The 17,835-nt window shown below is 33.9% G+C and overlaps 1 protein-coding gene across 1 annotated transcript in view; it reads left to right on the forward strand.

Moving 5' to 3' along the window:
- Positions 1–17,835, forward strand: part of EFCAB13 (EF-hand calcium binding domain 13) — a 75,819-nt gene that overhangs the window by 17,651 nt on the left and 40,333 nt on the right. The window contains 2 exon segments of the mRNA XM_049113766.1: positions 15,099–15,170; positions 16,891–16,892. Of these exon segments, the coding sequence (XP_048969723.1) occupies positions 15,099–15,170; positions 16,891–16,892 (74 nt within the window).

Here is a 17,835-nt window from a genome sequence, read left to right on the forward strand (position 1 = left end):
ATAAATAAAAATTTAAAAAATGGTAGAGATAAGTTGAAGGGGTGGTCAGAAATAAAATAAATTCAGTACACATAAATGCAAACTAATACTTCAAGGTTGAAAGTATCAAGCTGCTCAAATATAAGATGTGGATTTATTATTATAAAAGATTTGTAGGTGGAAAATCCTAGGAGAGGATGTTACCACCAATAGAATGTTACTAAGCAATCTAATAGTATTGAATTTGATGAAGTTTTGGAATATAGGTGAGGTTTGGTGGGGTGAGGTCCAGAATTAACTACCAAGAAAGACTTCTTGAGATGTCTTTGGTGCAAAATGGTGGTTTTATTAAAGCACGGGGACAGGACCCATGGGCAGGAAGAGCTGCTGCCCCCCACCTGTGAGGCATGGCTGATTATACCCCTGGAAGTTGAGAGAGGTACTCTCTAAGGAATTTTGGAAGCAAGGTTTCCAGGACCTTGAGGGGACTAGCTTATTGTTGGGAAAAGGTCACTTATTATTGTCTAATAAAACCTTAGTCATGAGACCCTTCAGATGTATATCGGTGGGCCATGTACTTGGGGAGTAAAAGCCAACATGTACCTTGGGGGTTTAGAAATAAAGGAAATTTCTAAAGGAAATTTTATATGTTAAAGTGGACTTACAGGATCCTGGGGGTCGGACTAAGACTGCCTTTTGCCCTTAGCAAAGTATTAACATCGAGGCAGTTGAGTCTGTAGAGGAATGTCCCTTTGCCTGTTTCAAGGACTTGTCAATGTGCTGCCTTGGGCTCATGCCTTGTCCTTAGCTAGCCCTGTGTTCCTGCATCAAATTGACAAGTTGCAATAGTGTGCATGTATCCATCTGTCCATCTGTCCAAGTCACCACAACATTTTTTGAGTGTCTACTGTAGTCAGCTTTCAGAGGGTATAAAAATAAAATAATAAATATAAACCAAACTTTTAGAAAGGCTAAGAATCAGCTCTATTTTTTCTGACATGTTTATCTATGTTAATTGTCTTGACTTAATTTTTTGGAGATTTATATTAAGATAATTATTCAAAGTGGAAATAATTTATTCTCTGAAAGTACAGGAGAAAATAAAAATACAGAAGAAAATAAAAATTATGTGTATTCTCTCCACTTAGAGCTGAATTTTGGCATTTTTATATATATTTCTCTAGGATTTTTCTAGAGTGTGTGTGTGTGTGTGTGTGTGTGTGTGGTATATACACATGCCAGGAACACATGATTTTAAAAAATATACATGGACTCACATGCATACAGTTTTGTTACCTTTTCCTATTAACATTATATGTTAGTCAACTTTCCATATAATAAATAAGCACAGATCCATTTAAATGGCTGTGATTTATTCTGTGGGCCAAATAAAAAAACAAAAAAATTGTTTTGAAAAATAACCTATATAACAAATAATCTATATAAATATGAGTTCTTTCTAATATATTTGTGCTTATAAGTAATGTTTTCTCTTTAGCTCATCAGACAAAAGATAGCTAAAATTGAAATTGCTAGGTGAAAGAATGAAAATTTTAAGGTTTTTAAGTAATTATTATTAGAAATTCAAAGCAATAAAACTGTAGAACTTTAGATATTCAAGACTTTATTTATTTTTTAAAGATTTTATTTATTTATTCATGAGAGACACAGAGTCAGAGAGAGAGGCAGAGACACAGGCAGAGGGAGAAGCAGGCTCCATGTAGGGAGCCCGATATGGGACTTGATCCCAGGTCTCCAGGATCAGGGCCCTGGGCTGAAGGCGGCGCTAAACCACTGAGCCACCCAGGCTGCCCTTGTTTATCAATTTTTGCACATTTGTGTAAATATTTTTATAGGATAGATTTCTAGAAATGAAGCAGCTGGGTCATAGGATATGTGTATATCCATAGGAAAATGGTTATGTCAAATTATGTCATTGTTCAGCTCTACTGGATATAATTGACAAAATTGTGTATTTTTAAGGTGTACAACATGATGATTTGATATACATGTTAATTGTGAAATGAATACCACAATCAAATAAATAACACACCCATCACCTCACATAGTTACTTGTGTGTGTGTGTGTGTGTGATGAGAACACTAATCTCTTAAGATCTTTCTTAGCAAATTTCAAATATACAATATAGTATATTATTAACTATATTCACCATGGTGTATATTAGATTCCCAGAACTTGTTCATCTTATACCTAAAGTTTGTATCCTTTGACAAACATCTGCCCATTTCTTCTGTCTCCCAAAATATACTATATAGGTGTGTGTGTGTGTGTGTGTGTGTATACATAGACACATAGTTATATAGATATCACATTTTCTTTATCTGTTCATATGTTGGTGAGCACTTATGCTGTTTCTATTTCATGGCTATTGTGAATAATGCTGCAATGAATATGGAGAGCACATATCTCTTTGAGATAGTGCTTCTGTTTCCTTGGAGATATATATAGAAGTGAGCTTGCTGGATAATATGGTAGGTCTGTTTTAAAAATTTTTATAAAACTTTGTAGTTTTCATAATTAACTATACCAATGAATTTTTAAATTATCTACATGTTTTATAGTTTTATTGAGGTATAATCAACATATAAAGTATATAATTTGAATATTTTGACGTATGTATATACTTGTGAAAATTCAGTACTTCTTATACCCACCCCTTTGCAAATCCTCATTCTCTCTCCACAAGCCCCCTCAGCACACCTTAAGCAAATATTAATCTGCTTTCTGTCATTACAGACTAGTTTTCATTTCCTATAATTTTATGTAAATGGAATCATGTAGTAAGTACTCATTTTTTTAGTCTGATTTCTTTCATTCAGCTTAATTGTGTTGATATTAATCTATGCTTTTGTGCATATGACTTTATTTCTTTTTTTGCTAAGTGGCATTTTCTTATGGTTATAACCATAATTTGTTTATCCATTCACTAATAATGGACATTTGGGTTGTTTCCAGTTTTTGGCTATTACTAATAAAGCTGCTGTAATCATTCATTTGTATGTCTTTGTGTGATGATATGCTTTCATTTATCTTGGGTAAATGCCTGGTGGTAGAATGATTGGGTCATATGGTAGATATATATTTAAACTTTTTAGAAACTGCTAAACTGCTTGCAAAGCAGCTAAATAATTTTACATTGCCTTGAGCAATATATGAGAGTTCCAGCTGCTTGTCATTCTTGCCAATCCTGGAATGGGTGAGCCTTTAAAAACTAGTCATTCTAATAGGTGTATTATCTCACTGTGGTTTTAATTTGCATTTCCTGAATGAGCAAATGATTTTGAATATATTTTCTTATGCTTATTTGTTATCTGTATATTTTCTGGCCATTAAAATGTGTTTGCATTATTATTATTGCATTTTGAAAGTATATAGTCTGAATACAAGTCCTTTACTGGATATGTGATTAGTGACTATTTTCTTCTAGTGTTTGGCTTGTCTTTCAAAAAGCATAAATTCATACTTCTATAGAAGTCTAACCTACCATTATTTCTTGTATGGATTGTGCTTTTGATGTTTTGTCTAAAAACTTTTTGTTTAACCCTAGATCACATGGAAGTCAGAAAACAAATCAAAGTAGTTAATTGAAATTTGTACAGATGTTTCATTGTCTTTTGAAGGAAAGAAGAAACCACTCTCAAGTTATTATACTGAAAAAGAAGTTTTGAGGCAGACAACTTGACAAACTTTCCAATATTAGAGAGAAAGTATTTCTGTGGCTTAGAAATGAGAACAACTAAGCCTTGTCAAATTCTCTGAAGGTAGAATCCTGCAGACCACTGGAAGCCCTGAAATGTTCTTTTATAGGTTATTTAATTCAGCTGACATTTGAAATGTGTGTTTATAATAATTTTCTTCTGAACATAGATAAACCCTTTCAAAGTTAGCCAAATTTACTAAATGATGAGGGAAATGACTTCATAGTTAATTTAACTTGAAAAATCCTGAAAAATTCAGATGTTCCTTGACACAGATCTATGCTTATCTAGAAAATAGGATTTAAGAACCTGATTCTGTGTTTTGTCACACTTTGTAAATCTGGATTTTTAGCTCTAGTTGCTATTAGAGATGACCTATGCATTATCATGCAAAAAAAAGTCATAATTTTAACTTCTCATTCAAGCCAATCAAAAATTTCTTACTGAAAATTTCATTAGTACTATTTAGATTTCTTGTTTTTCTTCTTTTAAGAAATAGGCATTACTTTTTACCTGAGAAATGAGATGGTTTTGGGGGGATAAGGATTGGTTTAATATTGTGCAATATTTTGTGCATTTGATTTAATGCATTTTGTTTATATGTGTATGTAATTTGAGCGGGAGAGGAGAGGAAAGGAAAGGAGGAGAGAGGGAGATGGAACAATGTGAGGCAAAACTTTCATTACAATCTCAGTTGGATCCATAATCTCCCCTAAAACCCTTGGTATAGAGGGCTTTTCCCTAAAACCCTTGGTATAGAAGACTTTTCTAGAACTCAATGAAATCAATCCTATTCTTTTAAGATAAAACCGTTGTGTATGTAAAATTGACATGTTGCAAGATTTTTTTGGAATCTAATTACAAATATAAAAATTAGAGCTTTGAGCAAAGAGCACTGCAGTAACTTTAATTTTATATCATTATTATTATTAATGAAAACTAGTATATAATTACAATATGTAAATTTTTTTCTGCTGAGTTTTCTTTTACATTCTATATTTAATGTTAATGCTGACTACCCTTATGTATGTATCAACTATGTTATTCCAATATCAGTTAACTCTATTCACATTTTTAGCATTTTTATCTTATGTTCTTAGTGAGTTTGCTGATGGAGTTTTTTTCCCCTTCTGTTCCTCAACCATTATTATAGTTAATGGAATGCTGGACTTTTCGGATTTCTTTAAGGCTGTGAATGATGTTTGTTACTTAGTCTCTCAGGATCCAGGTTAAAAAAAATGATTCTTCAAAATTATAGAGAAGAATGATTTTGATTGTAACTGATTTTAAGGTGGGGTGGTTATATTTTTCCTGAATCTTTTAAGTACTTTTCCCCCCAGTAGTCTAGGTTGAGAAAGATTACACGCGTTATTTCATAAAAGGTACTAAAAACCTGGATCACTTCCATTATATCCTAATTTTCTTTCTCTAATCTCAACCTTTTTCTGCACACAACTGCTAAATTAATTTTCTTAATGTAATTTTTATCATGTCATTCTCCTCAAAAATTTAGATGCTCTTCCTTTGAACGAACAAATGTACTCCAAAGTCTTATGCTTGACGTCCTCACCTTGTCATAATTTTGCTTGCCATTCCTCCTTTCTCCGTAGAATCCTTTCCAAGCAAAAACCCGTGCTCCAGTTAATCAAAAATCCCTATACGTGTCAACTTCATTCTTTTTCCATACGTTTGTTCATGTATTTTTCTTTTTTTTTTCCCCTTTGAGGTCTCCTGTTTTCTTCTATATGTTAACAGTACTCTCCTTACTGCTTCTGTTTCTCCCTAAAATTTCATATACTGATGGATCACCTAACAACTTTTAGTTTACACTAGATATAAATTGCAAAGAAAGTGATTGGAAGAATTATTCATCTTAGTGATAGAAACAGTGCTTCTAAAAGTCTGAGATCTCTAGTGTTCATGACCTAATTTGAATAGTTTCTTGGTTTAAAACAAAACAAAAACCAATTCCCTGGTTTTTCCATTAGGCAAGATCAAGTTCCTATAATCAGTCCTTGGGATTATATATTTTTGTAGTCAACCAGACTGTATTTTCTTAGAATCAAGGATATATGAATATGATAGTCTTCATATACCTGGATAAGCAAACAAGAGACAAGAAAAACTCTTTAATGTGTATATATTCATTAATGTAATAAATGTTATTAAATGACCTACCATATACAGCACTTTACAATATAGATATGATGCTTGGCTTGTTTTTCCTTTGTTAACTCCTTATTTCCTACTTAGCATTTTTATTAACTCCTATAGCATTGGGTTTCTCCTGGTTCCTTTGTCTACTTGGTTTTCACCTTACAGCCTTTTCTTGACCATAGATTTATATGTGTGTTTGGGTTCCTAAGTGCTGCCTACTTTTCGTGCCACAATTTAGCTTCCATGTATTCCTTTGTTTTTCAAGTCCCAATTTCCTATTTTAAACTTATTTTTGTTTATTTAAAGGTTCTGCTGCCAACCAAGAAGTCCCAAGTTTCTTCTTTACTTCCTAAAATGATATGCCTAATTCTTGAATATGTTATTTTTATAAAATACCCAAGCAATATATGAGTATAAAAATGTAAAAGACCCTTTTTAATCCTTCCTAGGTTATTAGTTCAATGTTGACTTTAGAATCTTTTTTATGCAATTATGAACATATATATGTATGTATACATACATATATATTTTATAAGACAAAATGAGTTATCAATTACTTGGCAGAGGAGAATAAGAGGGCCTAAATCTTATAGAGGCAAGTAAAAAGATCAAGCATACATTTAGGAATCAAGACACTAAGAAAATTTTTTAAAATAGAATTATCTTCTACTTTAAGAGAAAGGGATCATGCTATATATATATATATATACACATTATATATATTGTCTAGCATGATTTTTTTTTAAACTGAATATTGTGTCTTGAAAGGTTTTTCATGCCAGTAGATATGAGTCAATGTATTACTTTTTAATAGCTGCATGGTATCTGAAAAATGTATATACACTATAATGTGTTTAATAAATCCTTTATTATTGAATATTTAATTGGTTCTAATTATCTTAGCATTATAAACAATTTCACAGTAAATATAACTTTTCTTATATATTTTATATATATACATACATACTTTTGTGTTATATGTATGCCTGTATTTTTATGATGCCTTTGTAAGGTATAATTAGTTGTCAATTATTAGGTAGAAGAGAACCAGAGAGATTCTATGTGTGCATTGGGGCATGCTTTCAAAACTCAGATAGTTTTCAACTCTTCTTTAGCTTTCACTTCCTGCTCCTGTGTATCCGCAGGGTAAACTAGAGGTGAGAGTTCAGGAACTGCTGAGGCTTTCCTGGGTATGGCCTTATCTATGTGTGTGGCCATCCAGATGCTCAAGAATATGTTAGAATTCAAAGCCCTCTATGGACATCTCATTTCTCAGATTTTCCTTTTAAGCTTGTTTGCTAGCCTATTGTTTGCTGTTTTTATTGATTTGGAAATAGACCCATGACATCTTTTTGAGTGGAAAGACAGTGGACTTAATATGTACTGTTTCATTTGGGTGAAATATTCACAATCATTGATGTGCATAAAGAGAGATAGAAAGATACATGAGTAGGATGTTAATCAAAATGCATCATTTTTTTCATACTCTTAGATGGGAAATTTGTTGTTGCTTTTATCTTTATTCTCGATGAACAGTTGTGGGTTTGACTTTATAAAATTAGTAGGTCATTGTAGAAACAGCAATAGCATCGAAGAGCAAGGACTTCAGAATATGACTTTTTTGTTGTTTTTTGTTTCAAGTTTTACTTAAATTCTAGTTAGTTAACATACAGTATAATATTGGTTTTAGGAGTAGAATTTAGTGATTCATCATTTACATATAACACTCAGTGCTTGCTTCAGTTGCTACTCACCGCTTGAAGCAGTCATAATGTTAACTAATTGCCTCTGATTGTTTTTGATGAGTACTCCTGGGGAAAAGATTCTGCATTGGGCAAGCTTTGAGTCAAGTCAAATAAGGACAGCTTTACAAGTAGGGTCTTCCAGGGAACCACCAGTTCTTAAGGCATGGGACCTTGAAGAAGTTCCAACCTCATTCTTCTGTATTGGCTGTCAGGCTGCTGTTTTTCATTATTGTAGGCTCTTAGTTTTCAGTTTCTGGGAAGCTGGGATGGTGAGATGGGAATATGGCAAGTTAAAATGCCACAAAGTTTACTATTACTGAGATTCCAGCATTTTTCTTGAAAAAACACTCCTTGGATTGCTGTAAGCCTTTGATTTATATCCAGAATTTTGAAAACAATTGATTCTGACAATTTTTGCCAGTGTTCTCATTACTTTTATGGAGGCAAGGATTCTCAGAGGTACTTCCTCTGCCACTTTTGCCCACTTGATCAATAATTACTAATTGAATGAATGAATAATGAATGCCCAGTTCTTCCTCCCTGACTGTGCAAATCAATACCTTTTGGATCATTATGCTTCTTATATCCTGCATTCCAAGAAAATGTGGTCTGACTATAAAATTATTTGCTTTCTAGAATTGCTTGTGGGAATTATGTTTCCTTATCAAATTAAGAGATGCGGTGGTCTGAGGAGCACTTAAATTTAGCACTAGGACCAGATATCAATCTGTTTAGATTTTAAGAAAGACATTTGTTTAGGGAAAATTCTCTCATTAATATGAATATTTTCTTTTAACTATGTTCTTTCCAATTCATTTTTGATACTAAGGACTGTTAGCATAAGAAAATGAAGTTTAAAAAAAAGAAAATGAAGTTTCTATGGAGAAATAGAAGACCTTTTATAGTGGTTAACCTGTTGTTAAACTTTTTGTAATATGGTAAAAAACCTAAAGAGAAATTTTGCATCTACTCCATTCTTCTCTCTTTTATACTATTTTTTCTAAATTACATTTTTAAGCAATTAATGATACCCTCAAATTTTGTATTAAGCAGCCTTGCTCTTACGGATTATACCACTGGTGGTAAGAAATTATTTTAGTTAAAAGTTTTACCTAAGAGATTAATATAGTATAATGAGAGAACCCATACCTTTTATTTATTTTTTAAAAGATTATTTATTTATTTATTTGTTCATGAGAGACACACACACATAGAGAGAGAGAGAGAGAGAGAGAGGCAGAGACATAGGCAGAGGGAGAAGCAGGCTTCACACAGGGAGCCTAATGTGGCACTCAGTCCTGGGACTCCAGGATCATGCCCTGGGCCGAAGACGGGTGCTAAACCACTGAGCCACCCAGGCATCCCAAACCCATACCTTTTAGTACAATGCCCATAGCTTTTAGCACAATGCGTGGCATATGAATAGCATTCAATAAACACCAGTTATTATTGCTAATATTATATCAGTAGGGGTAATAGAAAAAATTACATTTTATACTAGGAATGTGCTGAGAATTGGGCAAATGCCTATTTATAGGTAAATTTTTAGAAAATTCTATGCCTTTGTAAAGTTATTTTCCATTGGTGGGTTATTGACACAAAATCAGCTCCTCCAAGAAAAGCTATTCATTCTCATGGTAAAATAACTTCTTTGTTGTATTTTTGCAGCATTCCAGAATGCCCTGAAGATTTTTCTGTAGGATAAAAAGTGGTCGAGTTGCAATTGATGAACTGGCTGCTGTTTTGAATAGCCCTGTAATCCCTGAAACTTTTCAGGAAGTGATAAAACATGCTAGTATAGACAGTGAGTTATTTGAATTCGTGTGTGTGTGTGTATGTGTGTGTGTATAGTGTGTGTGTATCTATATCTATATCTTGGATATCAGTTTCTGATTGATCCTTTATTTCTCCTCCTTTTTCTTCTTGATACTTGCCTTTTGCCATCATCACTGCTTACTGATGTCTGTGGTAAGAGATAGTCTAGGAAAATTAGATGAGAAATTTCTAAAATTGTTATATTTGGTATGTTTGGTAAAAATCTAAGAGAAAAATGGATTTATTTTCTTTTCAAACTTAACCTCTTTTCCAAAAATCACTTTCTTATCTGTGTAGAGATGGTTTCTGTAGTGTCAAGGGCATTGGCTTTACAAGTTAGGAGACCTATATTTTTTGAATTTTAAATTTTATCAGATAGCTTTGATTACACAATGCTTCTTATACTTTTCAGTTATTCTCCACAAAATGTAGATTTCGTTTAAACATTATAAATATATTTAACAGATGTTTTGTATTACATGTTTACATGTCACCAGAGGGTGTCTGATAATAATAGACTGATAAATGATTGATTCATTGGTTATCCATTCATTTAATGAGTCAGATAGTCATTTAATATCTATTGTGCTTGGAACTGTGCTAAGTAATACACAGATGAATAGAACACACTTGTTTTTCCAAAGGAGCTCACATTCTAGTGTGGAAAGAATTAAATAAAATGAAAATTATAATGTGTAGCAAATACTATTATAGAATGTAGATAGGCTGCAAATGTATCCTGGAAACACCATGGAAAGATTACTAGAAGTTGTGAGTCTGAGCTAAATCTTGAAGGATCAGTAGGGGTTAGTTGGTTGAAGGTGGTATGAAGAGTAAAAATATTTGAGACTGAGGGAGTAGTTTGTATAAATATGGCAGAAAAATAATCAGACATGACATATTTTTCATTGGGCTTCCACTGTTTTTTGTCATTTGTTAGTGGTAGCTTTTTAGTAGGCCTTTGGTTGCTAAAATGTGCTGTGAATATAGAACCAAACTGCATGGATTTTTTTTTTTTTTTTTAAGAGTGAGAGGAGAGAGAAGGGCAGAGAGAGAATCTTATACTGGCTCCACAACCAGCACAGAGCCCAATGCTGGGGGTCAGTCTCACAACCCTGAAATCAAGACCTGAGCTGAAATCAAGAGTTGATTGCTTAACCAACTGAGCTACCCAGGTATTCCAGGCTGTATGGTTTTACTAGGTAGTCATTTATGGTTCTGTGTGAGTAGACAGAAGTGGGGGAATGTTCTGAGACATGAGATGTCCATAAAACAGGGACTTTAAAGATTAATCTAAGCTATATTATTAAATAGCCTTTACGGCATGTTCTACCAGAAGCAGAGAAATCATATATGAGATCACTGTAGCACTTTTTTTTTTTTTTTTTTTTTTTGACAGGGAAACAGGGAATTCCAGTCTGGAATTCTAGGCCTTCTATTTTATTTGGGGAGCTAAACTGAAGGGTTATGCTAATTTCATAGGATTGCTGTAGGAATTAAATATAAACATTTATTATTGTGAATAGTGTCATTTATTATCTAGAATAGTGTCAAGAAATGTGAAGCAGAAACCTGAGAATTATCCTTGACAACTCTGTTGTCATAATGCAATCATTATGAATTGCTATTATTTAAAATTCCTAGATGTCTCTTAAATTTATTTTCCAATATTCCTACTTTAGTCCAAGTTACCATAATCTTTCCTTAGGACCATCAGTGTTCCTCCTAACAAGTCCACCCATATCTGGTCTTTCCTCCTTTACACTGTAGCCAGAATAATCTTTTGAAAACACACATCTCATCATGTTACCTCTGTGCATAAAAATCTAATACTTCTTGGGATAAAGAACCCTTTAACATTCCATTCAGGGCTTTGCAATAGCTGTCCTTTACCATAGGTCTCCAGCTTTTTTGCAGACCACATTTTATTTTGGTTACTGTGCCTTCATGGATATTCAGTAGTATACCAATGCCTCCTCTTGCCATAGCCTTTGCATATGTTCTTTTCTTTCCCTGGAACATTCTGCTCCTACTAGTTAGTTCCTACTTATACTTTAGATTTAAACTTAACTCTATAGGGAAGTTTCTATGACTTCTCTTAACTAGGTCAAATTCTCGTATTATATACTCTCACAGCACTAGCTATAGTTGCAATTTTTATTTCTTACTGTTTTCTTTTTTCCTTTTTTTCCTCTTATTGTTTTATTAAGATTTGTATCTCAAATAAAACTAAGCAGATATCATGTCTACTTTTGCTCATATTGTATCCTTAGTACCTACTAGTGCTTATGGTACATATTAACTACTCAACAAATATATGTTGAATGAGTTAATAACTCTCACCCTTTACTCCATCTCCTCTAACCAGGGAGAACAAGATATCTTCATTTTGTCATTTTTATAAGCTGGTTGTGACTTAAGGTAAAATTCCTCATAGGGAACGTCCTTGTTCTTTTGGCTAGGAAAATCATTTTAATAGGTTTGTTTGATTATGGGAGTTAAAACCTGTTGGGAGACACCTAGTTTGAGCAGAAAGGTAAAGGGAAGGTGAAAGTACAAGGTAAGGTGAAGTACTCTATATAAGCAAACAACAGGAACTTAGAATACAACAGTGGTGGCTAACTGGTAGCTGGAGAAAGAAGACTGAGGGAAGCTAAGAGTGGATGGGGGTCCTGCAATCAGTAAAGAGCGGCTATAGAACTCTAGGACAATAGTATGTAGTTGCTTGCTGTGCTATAAAGAACTCCCTTGGGCAGCCCAGGTGGCTTGGTGGTTTAGCGGCGCCTTCAGCCCAGGGTGTGATCCTGGAGACCCAGGATCGAGTCCCACATCAGGCTCCCTGCATGGAGCCTGCTTCTCCCTCTGCTTGTGTCTCTGCCTCTCTCTCTTTCTCTCTGTGTGTCTCTCATGAATAAATAAATAAAATCTTTAAGAAAAAAGAAAAGAACTCCCTTACTCCCATTAATCGCAAGTTACCTAGTAAAAGTTGGCCTTGTGTTAGTAGTGTTGATAGGTAGATTTAAAGGAAAAAGGTCTGGGGATCACTGGATGGCTCAGCGGTTTAGTGCCTGCCTTGGGCCTAGGGCATGATCCTGGAGCCCCTGCATGGAGCCTGCTTCTCCCTCTGCCTGTGTCTCTGCCTATCTCTCTCTCTGTCTCTCATGAATAAATAAATAAAATCTTTTTTTTTTTTTTTAAAGAAAAAGATCTGTAGGTTCTGTGCTAGGTAGGCTTGGGGTGGAGAGAATATAGCAGAGAGAGATTGAATGTGGTAATATGAGTGAGATCAAGAGTCCAGGGGAATAGAAAAAACAAAAATCAACCACAAGAGTATAAAACACTCAGGAATTCTCAAATTTTGATGGGAGTGTTGATTTATGTTCCTGTAGTGTATGGTTTGGGTTCTGAACTATTTTATTTAAATATTAAAGGAAAGGACAACCCCAGAATGCCAAAAGTTTTGGATTACCCAGGTAAGAGACGTGGATTCTTCTATGACAGAATTTTGAAGTAAGGAGTGATATAACTCGGTTATCCCTAGTAGAAGGCATAGCACTCTCTTATAGGTTTTAACAACTTGTTTTGTATTTGGTTTGTGTTTTTTTGGCATAATAATGATACATGGAGAGTATGTTCATCTTTATGAGTATTCATAAAGAAGAGGAAAGAATTATGCCATTGGAATTTGCAAGAAGTCCAACAAGTATTTCCTTTATTAAGATATGGCAGGAGGAATATGGAAAATAACTTGATGACAGTTGTGGGAGTATCAGATAGTTTTGGTTTCTGAAGTGGGATATTGGTACAGTAGTTTTTTCTCTCATGGTGATTAGTGATCTGATCATTGAACTGAGTGAAAAGTAGTGACTAGCATAATTTTTGATAGAGTGGTTTTTGATATTGTGGAGCTATTGTAAAGATTACAGAAATGTAGTATTAATAGTCACTCAACACCTTCAAAGTGGTGTTGCCTTGAATATGACTTTGATGATTCGGATAATTTTTCCACACTAGGTATTTATATTTTTCAGGTTGAATTTCCTCCAGAAGTACCATATATGAGTGGGAGGCTGTTTTGAACTTCCCTTACAAAATAAATGGTGCCTATAACTATACTGATTGCCTCACTCTCAACCAGGAATTATTCATTAAGGTTTTGATAAGCCACATAGGGGCCAAAATAGTAATTTCAGATTTTGTAATGTTTATTTGGCTACAGGTTCTATTTAAATAGAAAATATTTGTTTGGCACATTTGTGATAAGTATCTATGATTGCGTAGAAGCAAGGAGTAAATTTTGAGCAAGAGCTAGTGAATCTATAAATAGTTGGCAACCGCATTCTCACTGGTTGATGCTGGACCTCTTTCCAGAGAAGGGAGTCTTCTAAGTGGAGAGCAGACATAAACAAGTTATGGCCTTCCCCACTGGATTAATTTATGTATGGTCCAACAGAATATTTTTCACTGATCAAGAGTTTGAGGGCTGAAACCTTGAATTATTTTAGGACTTAAGCTATGATCTAAGAACTTGAGACATGGAATCAATAAGTGCCAGGAGTTCACTGGAGAGACTAAGTGGGGTGTTAGGACCATAATCGAAGAGAATTAGGTTAAATATTGAGGAAATAAAAAACAGAATGTAAGAAGCAGTTCCTAATCAGAAGACAACTTGACATCAATTGGTCTAGCACTTCTTTGAATGCTAGACAGGTCAAATACTTAACCTTGCTTTGCAGTAATTGAAAAACCTGCACCTGACATAGTTTGCCAATTTTCAAGACTCAGAATGAATCAAACTTAACACTAAAACTATATTATATATAATTCTTCTTTGACTCAGAAGGCAAACTTATAAACTTGCATCTTTTATTTTCAGGGTCTTCACTCATGCATATAATAGAACAGTTGATTTCTTATGCATAGACTAAAGAATAAACCTAGTATTTTTATAAGTAGATAAGTCAACTCCTGGTCTTTTTCACTTTGCATGTCAAGGAAAGTCAAATATTTGGAGGCAAGAAGTAGTGGGAAAAGCATTTTCTGCCTCTGTTTACAATTGGGAATGATGTTATTTAAGGTTACTGCCTCTGAACCCATCCTCCGTCCTGCCCTGTCCAAGAAGGAAAATGGTCTTAGATGCAAGGGCAAGAATGATAGAAGTTACCATTATGAGAGTGCTGGGCACATATAAAGTGCTAAGTCAGTGGTTTTCTGCTGTCCACAAGGTAGACATTGCATTATTCTTCAGTCTATTTTACTCATTCAAAAATAATTTCTAAGTGTTGGGAAGTGGATATTTTGCTAGGCATTGGTGAAACAAATGACACATCCTCTGCTCTTGAAGAGCTCATGATCTAGTGAGGAAATTCCACCTATGGAAAACTCTCCAGAAACTATTTATTAAATATTATCCTGATTTTACCTAGCTTTGGGGCTTAAAATGTGACTTAATTTCTTTTGATGGAAAACTCTTTTATTAAGGAGAAAAGAAAATAATGGTCTTAGTCTTATGTTTCAGTGTGTACTGAGTTATTAACTCACAATTCCAGATATTATTCAAAACCTGTAATAGCTGGCCCTCCACTCATCCTTCCAAACATTTTTGTGTTGTTTTTATATTATAATAGGATGAAAGTAATTTTTGTGTTCAAAAAAGAAATACAAAATTTGAACTTATTACAGGTAACCACAGGGCGGATATTAGAGATATTGTATTTACTTTGGATGAACTACAGCACCAGTATGAGGATTTTTGTAAGTGAGCTCTTGATGCTAAACAAATTTTGTTTATAAATAAATTGTCTTTAAATTAAGCCCTAATTTATAGGTTCTCTAGAATCATTGCTCTAACTCTCAAATTAGGGAAATAAAAAGGTTAATACTCTAAATATACCTAATTAAAATTGGTTATACAACTATCTTATGATTTTTTACTTTTATCTTTCCCTTAATATTTTGCAACACAAAGTAAACTTCAAAACAAAGTAGTAAACTGAAAAAAGATAATATTTGCAATTTGTGGGTCATTCTGACATCCTGACATTGACAGTTAAAAAAAAATTTCTTTTTAAGATTTTATTTATTTATTCATGAGAGACACAGAGAGAGAGAGGTAGAGACACAGGCAGAGGGAGAGACACAGAGAGAGAGAGAGGTAGAGACACAGGCAGAGGGAGAAGCTCCATGCAGGGAGGCCGACGTGGGACTCAATCCCAGGTCTCCAGGATCAGGCTCTGGGCTGAAGGCAGCGCTAAACCACCTAGCCACCCGGGCTGCCCAACAGTTAAAAAATTTTTAGTACATTCTTCACTATCATTCATGATTTAGTTCAGTTTTTCTTCATTAAGTATGTTTTTTAAATCTCTTCCTATTGCACATCATGACATTCCTTATTCTTTAAATCTCTTCCTATTGCACATCATGACATTCCTTATTCTTTCCAGATATCCTTTCATCAAGATTATTTATGTATATAATTTTACTACAAATAAAGCACTCTCTCACCTGATCCTTTCCTCAGCTTCTCCAAAAAACAAACATTTTAAATGTTTTAATGATTACTTGATAGTTGCTTAGTGACTGTAAATAACATATTTGTATTGTTACTTGTTGATTTTTAAAATTTGGGGTAGATGTAGTGAAGTTCCTAAAATGAAAAATAGGAATTTAGCTCTGTTTCATCTTCCCTGTCCCCACCACAACCACTTACTCTTCATATACTTACCCATGCTGCCAATATAGTTATATGGTAATTTGATTAAGTTTTAATTCAATGTTTATGCTAAAATGTTTATGTAAACACTACTCATAGCTGAGCCATTTAGTAGGTATCTTGTGATTACTTTCCCTTTTTTAAAAAAAAAGATTTTATTTATTTATTCATAGAGACAGAGAGGCAGACACAGGCAGAGGAAGAAGCAGGCATCACACAGAGAGCCTGCCGTGGGACTTGATCCAGGTTCTCCAGGATCACACCCTGGGCTGCAGGCGGCACTAAACTGCTGCACCACCGGGGCTGCCCTACTTTCCCTTTTTTGTGCAAACCTTTCCCTCTTTGAATTAATAATAGTCTTATTTATTTGCTTGATTTTAAATATTGTATTTATTTGTTTATTTAAAGAGGGAGATGAGGGAGAAGGGCAGAGGAAAAGGGGGAGAGAATTCTAAGCAGGCTCCATACCCAGCATGGAGTATAAAGTGGGGCTCGATTTTATGACCCTGAGATCATGACCTGAGCCAAAATCAACCTGCTTCTAAGGCAGCATTCTTTGGATGAGTTTACTGGATGCCCCATGTATTATGAGATCTTTCCGCTCTGGCTAATGGGATCATAAATCATTCTCAATTATCAGTGAGCTATAGGAATTGTTCTACCTACAATTTCCTGGTAATTTTTTCCATGTCCTTGAGTAGTATCTTCTCATGTATGTGCAAATTAATACTCAAAGAGTTAATGGTAATCTCCAGAACTCAGCAGTTCTCTCTTTTTTGGCACTCTACTCCCACATTTTAGACTCTGGCCTTATTGGTCTCTTATCTCTGTTTCCTCTACTCATTCAAACCAGCGGGCTCTATTCAGGTTTTACTTTTCCTATGCTACAGTTAGAAACTCCTTCTAAAAAAAAGAAAAAGAAAAAGAAACTCCTTCTAGACAGTAAGCTGATACAGCTGTAGGATTCCCAGCTGGTTTGTTTCTCTTTTTTAAAGGATTACTTAGTCCTATGCTGCTTATTGTCCAATGCCTGAAAATGATTTTTTTCACATAACTTATCCAATTTTTTAGTTATTTAAGGTTTGAGGATAAAGTTGTTCCCTATCACATTGTCTTAGTCCAAAGCAGAAGTGTCAAAGATTTTATCTTATTTTTTTACCCATTCACTCGCCTGTTTCTTTTTGATAGATCTTAGAGATGATTTCTAAACTTTTTACTCTTAAAACTAATACAATGTTATATGTCAACTTAAAAAAAAGAATTAATTTCAGAAAAGCATTTCCAGACATTTAGAATCCAAATATTTTCCTTTACTTGTTCATTCTAACACAAACTAAACTAAGAAACTTTCTATTTTCTCTAAGTGAAATGACTTCATAGTCAAGATTTTACTGCTACTCTATTGAAGTTTCTTGTTTTTCTTTGATTTTATAACATCTTGATCTCATAGGGTTGTTTTGAGGATCAAATATTATAACACTTGAAATACTTTTAAATGTGTTATTCAAATATAACGTACTATTCAGAGCCATCAAGCGGACTTTATAATTGAAGCTCCAGTGGGACATTGTATTAATATTTTTCTAAAGATTTTATTTTATATATAAAGCTATTTTTCCCTCACAACTACTAAGTATCTTTAGAAGAGTAAATATTTGTACTCTGATTTAAAGATAAAAATTTCCCCACTACAACTTCCTTGTAGTT

The sequence above is a fragment of the Canis lupus genome, chromosome 9 (assembly GCF_003254725.2).
Source record: "Canis lupus dingo isolate Sandy chromosome 9, ASM325472v2, whole genome shotgun sequence".
Lineage (NCBI taxonomy): Eukaryota > Metazoa > Chordata > Mammalia > Carnivora > Canidae > Canis > Canis lupus.